General features: G+C 40.0%; 1 protein-coding gene across 1 annotated transcript in view; it reads right to left on the reverse strand.

The window, feature by feature from the left end:
• Positions 1-1065: 1065 nt before the first annotated feature.
• LOC108084078 (uncharacterized) overlaps positions 1066-12735 on the reverse strand; it is a 50311-nt gene continuing 38641 nt past the window's right edge. Inside the window, 1 exon segment of the mRNA XM_070284166.1 lies at positions 1066-6123. Within this exon segment, the coding sequence (XP_070140267.1) occupies positions 3796-6123 (2328 nt within the window). The 3' untranslated portion in view covers positions 1066-3795.

Raw genomic sequence — 12735 nt, forward strand, 5'->3', positions numbered from 1 at the left:
ATCACTTTTCTTTGCTGACTTTACTGATCTACGTTACTTCCCCCGGTTAAAAATAAATTTAAAAAATAATCTACAGAATAATAAATAAAAAAACATACTAAATAAATACCAAGAGCTTGTCAAATGGCAGACAAAAGCTAACTGGCATAAAACAAAAAGCTTTTTAAAAGCTTCTCCAGCCACATGGCGCGTATACTTAATTTTTTCAAAAAGACTCATTTTCAGAAAATTAAGTATACGCCTCAAGTCAGTCCTGTCTTGAGCTTTATTTGAAGTTTTAATGATTTGCTAAAAACATATATTAACCTATCTATTCACTAATAAGCAGGTGTTTGGGCCCCAGCTATTTGTTTTGTGCTATGTGTATGCCTGCTGCCGTTGGCTGGCGCTCATATGCATAGACTTGTTATCTATTTTTGGCTCGCTTAGTATCGTTTCAGGCACGCAAAAAACTCTTTGGGCCATTAACAGGCTAATCAAAATGCATAAATCACCAATATCCCAGAGATGCCAACTATAAAGTCGCTGCCGCATGGCAAACCACCACCGTTCACCTGAGCCGGTCGCGGCGGCATCCAATCCAATGTGTATTTGTCATATTTCCAACCTATCAACATCTTCATGGGTCATATAATATAGCCAGACGGCTGCAGTTGTTGAAGAAAAACAAAAAATTATACAATTACCCGAAAAACACATGCGAATTAAATTGTACTCTCATAGAAAAAGTGAAACCGGGCGGCAGAAGAAGCGAAAGCGACGACGATGAAGATGAAGTTGTAGTCCGAGTTGGAGCTCTAGTCCCAGGCCATGGATGTGGATGCACTTCGGTGTGTCGTCTCCATCGGAGTCGCCTCTCTCATAATCGGCAGATGTTAGCCATAAAAATTGGAAAGGAGGAAACAGTTGGTCGTCGCCGTCGTCCAATGGAATGGAATGGCCAACTGGTTATAGATGGCGAATCTGCCAACGAACTTCTCGAGCCCCGGCAGTGTGTGTCCAATACCCTCCCAATCCCACCGCACCATTCCCCAAAACCGAGAGTGATAAATGCTTGAGCGGGGATTTATATTTTTTGTTTTTTTTTGTGTATTTTTTTTTGCATTTTTCGTTGGTTTTATACTTTTTAGGTATTTTTGTTTGTTTTTATTGAAATTCCTTAGATCGCAAGAAGCGCACAGAAGTAATATGTATGGTAATTGTTTGTATATGGTATAGATATAGATACATTATTATTATTATCATTTATAGATATAATGTAATATGTAAGTAATATTTATATATTGTTGTGTGTGGGTGTGTTTTGGGTGTGTGTTTTGGTTGTGTGTGTGTGTGTGAGCGTTGGGGTGTGTTTGGTGTGTGTGTGTGTGTTGGTATAATAATTAGATATACGTAATTAAGTATATATTATATACAAATCTCAATGGATTGTTGATTGATTTGCTTGAATTTACAATTATATCTGGTATCTGTATCTTGTATCTGGTATCTTTATCTGTATATATATGTAGATGTAGATGTATAAATTTAAAATTACATGCTAGAGATATTTCAAAAAATGTCCACTTCTCTACAGGCTTATCCAACTAACATATATCTAAATAATATATATATATATATGTGTATATATCTATATTTTATTGTTATTGTATTGTATTGTATTGTATGTAAAACCCAGGCATTATTTTGCTGTGGGACCCAAATATATTAAAAATAAACCCTTTTCTTTCCTGCAACTGGCAAAACCAAAGAATTCTACCGACAGTTTCCCTTCGCTTCATCCTCCTCCTTTCTTCCATTTTTTTGTAATTTTTTTTCTTTTTGGTTTAGGATTTTGATTCAGTTTTAGTATCGCGGTTTCAGTATTCAGTTTTCAGTGTTTGTTTCTTTTTTTTTTTTTGTAGGTTTTCTTCACGTTTTAAAGTTTGCACTAAGTAAAATGTTTTTGCAGACTGCAAATTGGAATACGTTGGCTTTGGACCTTGTCGAATATGCATTAGATAATCTGGATATATACACATACATACAGCGTACATCGTACATTATGTCACAATGTTTAAACTAAAGTTAATACATAAATTCAAAACACAAGTTCAGGGGGGTTAACATTATACAAAAGAGTGTGTGTGTGTTGCGTGTGTGTGGTGTGGTTGTGTTGTGTGTGTGTGTGTAATTGGTAAAAAGTTCTTAAAGAATGCACACAGAGAGGAAACATCGTAATCATCAACGTCATTCAACATCATCATCGTGGACCGTTTGTTTGTCTTTCATTTTGTTGTGAATATAAATATATATTTTATATATTTATCGGGCATTATGTGAATACATTTAGACATATTTATATATTTTCTTGTATTTTTGTTGCAATTGCAAAAAGAGGAGACTTACACATAAAGCAAACACTTCTTGAGGGTTTTATATTTGTTGTTTCCATTTCGTTTGTAGCATTCAAAGTATAAATATTTTTTTGTTGTTGTTTAGAGAATATTTATGTTTCATATTCATAAATATATATAAATTTATATATCTATTTAAACATTCATACATTATCACCCAACTGAAGTTAACCTTCTTCTTTCATTAGCAAATACTCCAATCAATCAATCAATCATTCACATATATGTTGCTGTTGCTTGACACACCGAAAATGTTCTACAAAATATTACACTTCTCAGAGATTTTTCCCTATATATTTTTTTTATCGGTTTTGTTGCTTGATTTTCTACAAATTACTTTACATTTATTTCAGTTTCTTGTGTTTTGTGAATTGAATTTCATTGAGCAACGCTTTCGATGCCTAGATACATCCTCGTCCTCCTCCGACATCTTCTACTACAGTTCAAATTTGACTAATATTTACATATATCATCGTTGAATCTATCATCGTTTCAGCCTGCAATTAGATTGTTGCTTGGAATTTCCAGACTGGAAGAGAGAGCCCAACACTCGCTGCACTTGGCCTACAAAAAGGTCAATTCATAATTAACAGGCTCGACTCTAAATCATTTTTTTTGTGTGTGTCTCTATTTGTTTATTAAAAAAAAATACAATGTGGTGGTGGTGGTGGGTGGGTTGTGCTGAGGCATATCCAAAATTAAATAATTTTCAGCTTTAGGTTTTTAGGGGTTTGTTTATTACAAAAAAAAAAAAAGATCATGGGCAAAGTTGGAAAAGATGAAAACGATTTTGGACCGAGCAAACAGATTAAATTTTGGCATTACATTATTTTTTTTTTCGATGTTTCCCTTCGTATTTTTTTTTTTTTTTTTTTTTTTTAGATTTTACAAATTGAAATTTAGTTCTAGACACACACAAGTAATGTGAGAGAGAGCCTAGTGACAATCCTTAATTATGATAGATAGGTTCGATTCGAAATCGTTTTCAATCCTTCTTGGCGTGGCTTGTTTCGGAGATGGTAATGTGGTTGGTATGTGTCTCGTTTACAACATCTAACAGCGGCTGAAAGTTCAGTCTGCAGGTATGTATACATTATTAAAGTAGGAGCGGGTGCCAAGAGTGTCTTGTGGGGTAGTGGAAAGTCTTCTTTGCAGTCGACGGGTCACATTGAATATATAGTATATATCGATTGAATTGCATTAGAAAAGGAGCTGTTGTTAAGTTAGACCTCTCATCGTACTTAGGATAACGAAAAGAATTAGCCAACCGAATGAATAACGACGAATCAACAACAGTAATCGAACAGTATACACAGGGGCAAGACAGGGCAAGCAAACATGAATGACCCTCTTCCCTCTCATCCTCCTCCTCCTCCTCCTCCTTTCCCTCGACATCCTTCTAGACAAACTGAAGTTGATTGTTCTGTTGCTCCTGTTGCTCGGTCACGTTGAGGTAGGAGTCCTCGCCCAGCAGCAGCACACTGGGCGCCGAGCCGTCGTGCGGATAAAAATAGGCAAATTGTCCACTGTACGTTCCAGCCGCCGATCTTACGCCGTCCTCCAGTTGGCTGTAGACGGGCAGTCCGTTGATCTGCTGAGGTGTCAGCACCAAGCTGCCCGTGATGCCGCCACCTCCACCTGGTTCTGCTGCTTCCGTTGCCTCCTGATCCATTTTGTTGCTCTTCTTTGATGTCCTTGTCATGGTTGCTGCTGCTACTGCTACTATTGATGCTTCAGTTCCAGTACTGCTCTCTCCTGCCGTCGTTGTTGCCTGAGTCCTGGCCTTCTTATTCTTCTTGCTGCTTTTGCTGGTGCTAGTTGGTTGACTTTTTGCTGGTCTGTTATGGTGCGGGACTTGGGTTCCGGGTGCTGTTAGTGACGGTGACTGTGATGATTGTGGATGAGATGATAATGGTGCTATCGGTGCTGTTTCTAGTGGTGGTTCCGTTTTAGTTTCAGGCAAAAGCATCGATCCCAATGTATTCTCTGACCACTGTTGATGTTGCTGCTGGAACTGCTGTTGCTGTTGCTGTTGCTGATGCTGCTGCTGCTGCTGATGATGATGATGCTGTTGCTGCTGCTCCAATCACGTGCTCAGCCAGGTGGAGTTGCACGTGCAGATGGTGCTGGGGATCACAGGTGCATAGTAGACGCCGTTGGCGTAGATGAGTCCCGGCGGACCGGCCTGTATCTGTATGGTCTGTGGAGCAGCCGTCGCCGTCTGATCCGTGCTGCTCGTGCAGCAGACGGCAGCGGGAGCGGCCTGCTGCACGTAAATGGTCTGCGGCGCCTGGGCCGTTGGCGGCGCCTGCGAGACCAAAGTCAATGTGGTGGCTTGCTGCGGCTGCTGTTGCGTCTGTGCCTGCTGTTGCTGCTGCGCTGTGTCCAGGAACTGATGCTGCTGACGTTGCTGCTGCTGGTGTTGCTGCTGCTGGTGTTGGTGCTGATGTTGCTGGTGTTGCTGCTGCTGCTGTTGCTGGTACTGTTCCTGCTGTTGCTTCTCCTGCTTGTTGAAGAGCACCTGGGCGGCCAGCGACTGAATGAGATGGAGCGTCTGGCGTCGCTCGTGCCCCATTAGACAGACAGTCGACATCTCAACCACCTCGCGTAAATGCATCAGGTACTGATACTGCAGCGGTTCCTCATCGACGCCCCAGAAATGGTTACGCAAGTAAGCCTCCAGCTTGGTCGTCTGCGTATTGATGTCCGGGAAGTCGATGAAGAAGCGCGAGCACATGTATCGCTCAAGGGTCTTGATGAGCTGCGAGTCGACGGCCTTGTAGTTGCGCACCAATAGATTGCAGTACTTGAGCAGGCCGCCGCCTCGTATCTCCTCCGGTTGACGCGTTGAGATCAGTTTCTTTTGCAAATGGTAAAGGGCCTCCTGGAAGTCTCCATATACAGACTCGCCGACCACCGTTGGATAGAAGTTCTCCGAGATGGGCAGTGCGGCGCAGTCGTAGAAGAGCAGCAGCGAGTCGAGTACTATCTGGAACGAGTCCACAGAGAACTCGAACTGTCGCCGCATAGTGTCCACGAACTTCAGTTCGACGTTCTTGTGTCCGGGCGAGTTGCCCAGCGAGATGAGCGACCAACGGTCGCCGTCATTGTTATTATTCACCTTGACCATCTTGCCAACATAGGCCTCCTTCAGGGAGCACGTGTAGATGCGCCGCTTGCAGACGCCCTCGGGCATTAGGTCGAGCAATGTGTTGAGCACGGCCACCTTGACGCGATCAAAGACGCGCGGCGAACTCAGCTCGATGGCGAATATCAGGTCCAGGTCATTGTACGGCTGATCCTCGCTGGCTAAAACATGACTAGCTGCCCCGCCGTTGAGACGGATGTCCTTAACTAACACCCCGGCGCCGCCGGCGTTCACCTCTGCCTCCAGCTTGCGGCGCACCAGATTGACCAGGTCCTTGAGCGTCACCTCCAGTGTGGGAAAGTTACCGCGCCCGTGTATGGCCACCTTTTCATCCATCACATTGTGCAGCTTGCTCACCTGCTCAAACGAGAGCACGGCCAGCCGCTGCGTCCCACCGGTGTCGACGCTCTCCAGGGATCCATGGTCCGATGTCGAGGCAATCGAAGATCCCGAGCTTGGCGACGGTGGCGGTGTCTCAGTGCCGCCATCCGAGTGGAAACCATCGTCGATCTGGTAGACGTCCATTCTGTTGCTTCGCTGCTGATGATATAACGGTTCGGCTCCGTCTAGTGTCCCGCACTGTAATTACAAGAAAAAGAAAAAAAAAAAGATTGTTAGTTGATTTCTGAAAAGGAGTTAACTTTGTATGCTGATTCGCGTACCAATTATTGATCTGTAGATAAAATTGTAACTATTATATCTTATGATGATGCTGGCTGGTTAGAATACCATCGTTCTTGTTATTGTAACTAATGCGGTTGGCTCGTTTTCTACGGTTTTGTTGGAAAAAACCGAATTTTGTATTAGGAATTTTGGATGGAAGTGGAAATGTCGAGGTCAAACGAATGAAGTCTGGTTAAAAAGCAAGTGATAATTATTCAAAAGCCTCGGTTGATGGTTTTGAAAAATCGTCAGGGGGAAAAATGCTCAAATACTAATAAAATAATACTTTAAAAATATAATAAAATATCTATTTTTTAGTATCTCAATATACTTCAAGTCCCAAACAGTACTTTTCTAGTCTTTTCTTTTAATTTCCTGTAAACTATAAGGCCAATTTGTTTATTATTTTGCTTTTCAGAGCGTGTAGTGTATTCCCTTCTGTTTCCAAATTTATCAACCTGCGCACTCTGTTTTTTTTATATTTTTTTTTCTATGTTTTGCTCTTTGTTGTCTTTTTGTCGTTTCATCATCATGATATTGTCACTGTTATTTATTTATTTTTGCCATTTTATCTAGCCAATGCCAAATGCCGCCCGGGGGCTTCTTTTAATTAATTAATTTGCTTTAAATTCGCTAAATTTATTCCTCTGTGTGTGAGTGCGGCCTACGCGCTAAACATTAAATTCTGTGCTATTTATTGCTTATTTTATTTCACGTTTTTTTTTTTGTTATTTTTATTTCGTAGTGTGTGCCTGCTCACAGTTTTATTTGATTGTTTCTGCCTGTTGTTCTCCCAATAACAACATCGACATCGTTTTTTGGCATCGCACCGAATTGGATCGTATCGTATCGGATCGAAAAATGTTCCGAGACGAAAGTTCCGCGTTGTTATCGAGCAGGCGACGTTTCTCTGATACTGAATGCTGTTTCTGTTTCTGTGTTCAGTCTCTTATTTTCGGTTTTTATTTTTCTATTTCGATTTTGGTTCCCCCCCAAAAATTCCCTACCATTCCTATTCTCCTTCATAGACTCGTTCCCTATACCCATCCCCCGATTTTTTGCCTTCCGTTTTGCGCTACTGTTATACATGGGCTATTATATCGTTTAGCTCTATCTCTTGTATAAGTTTTATCTGTGCGCTAGCTAATGTGTGCATATGTGTGAGTTTTGGGTTCTCGTTTTTTCGTTTTTTCTTTCTTTTTTTTATCATTTTGTTTGTGCGTTCACTCACAAAAAAAAAAAAAAAAAAAGAGAAAGAATTAAATTTTCTGGCATAACTGGCCGCCGACCACAAAATATATATACATAATATAGTTATAGTATGTGTGTATATACGGGCGATAGATGGATGAACGAGTTAAGGAAGCCACTTTGCCCGATTGCCATAATACAATTCAAATTCAAATTCAAATAGACTCTTCGGATCGCATGATTCACACACAGTACACACAGTTCAAAACAACTTAGTTAACCCCGAGAATATGCCGCGCGTACCGATTTCGGACGACCTGCCGATTTGCACAATATATAGTCTGTCACCCAGTCGCATGCAAATCCAACTGAAGGCTTCTCTGTAGAAACAAAATATATATAAAAAAAAAAAATACATTCACACGTAAAAAGTAAAGAAAAATATAAACTAAGATCAGAGCAGTGCTGACTCTTTAGCTAAAAATTATTGGATTATTTTAGGAAATTTTGTACAAAGTACAAGACTGTATCCGGTTATTTGCAAACTTTCAACTTTAGGTTATCTACTTTCTATTATTTAACAATATTGCGCTTAAAGCTGATGCAATAATTGCTTATCGCCTTTTTTATTGCCTTATGATAATGATTATATGTGTGACTATATTTGGAAAGTTCCAATTATTTTTGTTTAGTTTATAAGGTCAAATTTAGTTGATAAACCCATTAGAAATATACATTATTAGATTATTTTGGGATCAAAGTATCTGAAAACTATTTATTTAAACTTAATAATTTCGCTCAATTAGTCTGGCTTTCATTTTTTTAGACAGGTTTCGTATTATACTACCGGAAATAAATTTAATCAAATTTAATTTAAAGCTATTTCAAGACTTGGTGTTATAGCATTTTCTACTATCTATAATAATCTATTTTCCCCTGCTAATATAGCCACCAAAAATTCCGACAACACTGTCTGCGCTTTAAACCCACGAGGGCGAGTGCATTAATTTGTGGTCGCTTCTCGTGTGAATTGGGTAATATAACTTAAATTTGTTTTGGTCCCCCCTGGTGCCGCTGATCTTTGCATCTTGGGAACCGAGAGCCGCGTCGAGAGAACTGCCGCGTGGCTGGGTTCACACTTCTGAATGGGGGTATTGGGTATATACACGAGCATATTCTTATTCACTCAGTTCCAGTTAAAAGTCTGGCTTCTTTGTTTTTTTTTTTCTGCCGGACAATTAGTTATTTATTAATTGCTATTGACGTCTCCGCCGCGCACAACACAAATTGCTGCCGCTGCCGTCGCACTCTGCTGTCATGTATTTATTGTAATTGTTTAAACTGCATTTTCATGAGGCAATCGACAATCGAAATTGTGAAGAATTCGCCCTTGAAGATCTGCAGCCGGGAACTCCCCAGGTAACCATTAGTTTTCTCCCTTTCAAAATTAAATTAACACTGCTGCGCTAGTTAATGGCTTAGACAAACTGTGAAAATCAAATTAAAATTTGATAATTTTTCTGTTAATTACTTTCTATAGTTTATAGTTTCGAAAGACTTTTGCTTGCTAGTTTGGTTTCAACGATTTCAAAATGAAAATTTAATTCTACAACTCTATTTCATCAAATATTATCCTTTTCCCCAAACCGTAGAATTTAATTTCACAATTAAGTTAACACGCACACACACACACACTCTCTTAGGTAAATACACCAGCAAATTAGCGGTGTAATTTTCACCAACTTCTGTGGCTAAATTCGTAAACTTCAAACTTTGTAGTTGTATGTAGTTTGTAAATGCACTATCATCATTATCATTAGCTTTAACATTATCATAACGGTGATTCAGTGGCAGTGTGCTGCAGCTGCCTCACGCCAACATGCAAACAGGTGCAAGCGCTCTTGTACGTGAGTGCTGTGCGTGCTCTGTGTGTATGTTTTAGTGTTGGCCTAGACTGGTCTCAAATAAAAGTGAAAATCGTTGTTGTTGTCTTTCTCTCTCACTACACTCTTTCGCCGCTGAGGAAAGCAGCAAACAAAAGTCCAACAATGGCAGAAAGTCTCTTACACGAAAATTCAAAGCCCACAGACACACACACAAGCAGATACTGTATATTATATACACGGGAGAAACAAGTGTAAAGGCTTAGTTATTTTTTTTTTTTTTAACGTACCGAGTGTACAGTAAGTGAGGCAAAAAACAAATATGGATTCCGTGTGGATTTTGTTTTAGCACCGCATCACCATCGAACGAGAAGCAGCAGGAGGACTAGGAAAAGGAGGCAATGGGCGGCGGCGACGACGACTGCGGGTGCCCAATTGGCGCCTACTAAACGCGACTAAGCGACTCCGATTTTTCCCCCGTTCCGATTTTAAATTAATTCGCGCGTCTGGTTGTTAATTTCTTTTGAAAATCACAAGCACATTCACTTCTTCTTCTGATTATAGCACTTTTGAACCTTTAATTACACAACTTGATGTATTTTAGGCAATATTGTATTTTATTTTTCGACAATTTATTTATATTTCTTTATTTCTTAGGCCGCCGACGACCGTTAAGTTGCGCGTTCGAAAACCATTTGACGTTGACGTCGCCGACTGGCTGTGCTTGCTCCCCATTGCGGAGCTACCTCTGTCGGCGTCGCTGTCGCGCTTAGAATATTGGCGACCAAGCGGGAGAGAGCGCCATAATAAAAGCTCGCCGCTGACGTCACAAGGCTTGAGTGGAATTGGAATGCTGTTTGAGTGAGTTTGTAGCTGCTTGGGCTTTTTTAGAAGGGCACACACACATACGCACACACCACTGTGGGTTAGTCGGTCGATCTCTCTCGCAGTGTCTCTCCCTCTCTATATCTGTCTCTGCAATATGCGGGTGCTGCTCGCTCAGCTGATAAAGCGATCAAGAAGAAGCAGCAGCACTAGGTGCGCAAGTTTGTCTATTGGCAGGTGTGTGTGTGTGTGTATGTGTGATGTGTTTGCGTGTGAGCCGCTTTTATGCCATTTTTGTAATGCATTTTTGCAGGCCGTCAGTTTTCGATTTCATTATTTTGTATGCAGCAAGCAGCACTTCACTTGTTGCTGTTGCTTTTTAAGTATGCACTGAGAGAAAAAAGAGTGGGAAGTTGGTTTTAAAAAATTCAAAGTTTATTATTTTACTATCCTAGTTTTTTAAATTACCGAAATCTAGAATGTTCAACCTTTTTCTTTTTAAAAACAAATCAAAGATTTTCTTTTTATTGATATTATATGAAGCTTATTTTTAATTTTTTTATTTGTATTATTTTTCAGAAAATTGGGTTTTTTTTAATCCGAAAACATCTAACAATCAAATTCGTTTATTTTTGGTTTCCATACGAATTCTGACTTCAAGACAAAGGAAAATAAAATTGAAAACATAAGAAAACAAAACCGAAACATTTTCAGATAAGCAGGAAAAAGGCGGCCCTCTGCTGATAAGGTCTATTCCTATTCCTATTCCAAATCCGTCTCGTGCGCAGAGATTAGTGTTATGTTAATTGGGGAGACCGTTGCCGCTATCGAGAGCCGAAAATAGACCCAAATTATGTGAATAATAATTATTTAGTAGCGACAACGACGACAACACAAAGCATAGCAACAATAATCAGTCGCAGTGTGTGTGTATATGTGGGGTATTTATCTGATGTTTACTTAATATAGTATATATATATATATTTTATACTTGTTTCGCCTGCTCTCAGCTCATTTGAATTGGGATGCGTTTGGCCTTTATAATAACCGTAATGAGATGAATGCAAAAATTTCGATGCCATAATAAATACGAGCACGCTGTATAATATATATTCATAATATTGCCTCATTAGCTTTACCGTTATTTCGGGGCAGAATAACTGTCTGTTTTTGGGGGTCTCAATGTTATAATTTACCAAAAACTTTGAACGAAAACCGTTTGGCAACAATTTTGTTTTCGTTTTCTTTTGGGGGTTTCTGAAAGGTTGTTTTGGATATTGCTTGATTAATGCCTATTCGCTCGTGATGGACGCCTAAAAAAAGTAATACTCGCGGTAGCATTGAGGCAAGCAAGCGTTAATGTATCTTGCAGATACAAAGCCATCTTGCACTGCAGCGGCAGCAGCAGCGGCAGCGCATACGAGAAATATAATATAAAACGCTGAGAGCTGAGGTCGAAGTCGGGCCAAGCTTGTTGCCATTATTAATGCTATTGTTGTTACCGCTGCTACGCTGCTGCCTTAGCTGTTTGTTAGCCGCTGTGTTGTCTGCCTCTATATCTGTATCTGTGGCTGCTGATGATGTCTTGGCTGTTTGGCAAGACGCAGACTCATTCAGGGCGACCCTGACCCAATAAGCCGTGTCCATTGCGAATGTATCTGTATCTCTCACGCTCTCGGCACCCTGTTGGTGTGCAGTTGGCCAAAAGATCAGATACTTCAGTTCCGCCATTCCGTTGGGCATCAAAAGCTTCAACTGCAAATGCCGAAACGAAAGTGTGTGGTGGCCAAATTCTAGACCCATCGCCTAGCAAATGCAAATCGCAACTAATTGGTATGCCAAGCGACTACGAATTCCCCAAACCCCAAAACCAGTTCGACCGACATTTCAAATACGCATTCAATTCACTTCAATTCCATTCCATTCGATTCGAATCCAGCGTCAAACACGCGGACAAAATCAGAAATCAGAAATCAGATTCAGATACACTTGCGTTTTTGGCATAGCTTCACATACTCGGAGCATTACCAAGCCAGACTGAAAATGAAAGTGCCGGCGACCAGCGCCCAAGAATCGAAGAAAAACTTGAAATAAAACCAAAACGAAAATGTGAATGCTCTTTGAAAATATTAAGGAAACTTGGGGGTTTATTTAAGGTTTAAAATTCAGAAAGTTAAGGGTTTTGTGAAGTGTTTAAGATGGATTTTTAAGATAGTAAAGTTTCCTAAAAACTATCTCAAGCGTTATGCCTCAACGTATTTAAACTTGAAGATTTTTAATTTGTCATTTGTAAAATTTATTTTGTTAGTCATTGTCATATTTAATAATTAAAATACCCATATAGTTAAAGTATTTAAAGCCTAGTATGCATATAATATTTGCATTGGTAATTGCATTGAAAAACTGCTGATCGGAAGTGTTTAGCCCTTTGCTGTTTATGACAAGGCGGAAATTGAATTTCTTTAAGCTAAAAACTAACTTGCTTCCTTTCTTTCTTTTTTCTTTTTTATTTTTTTCTTTGTATCTTTTCTATCTAGCTTTTATTGGTTTTGCGCTTCACCTTTCAGCCGCAGTTCGGAGCTTCTTAACTTTCGGTTTTGCTTGTCTGGCGGCGAAGCTCTACTTTGGT

The sequence above is a fragment of the Drosophila kikkawai genome, chromosome 2R (assembly GCF_030179895.1).
Source record: "Drosophila kikkawai strain 14028-0561.14 chromosome 2R, DkikHiC1v2, whole genome shotgun sequence".
Classification (NCBI taxonomy): Eukaryota; Metazoa; Arthropoda; class Insecta; order Diptera; family Drosophilidae; genus Drosophila; species Drosophila kikkawai.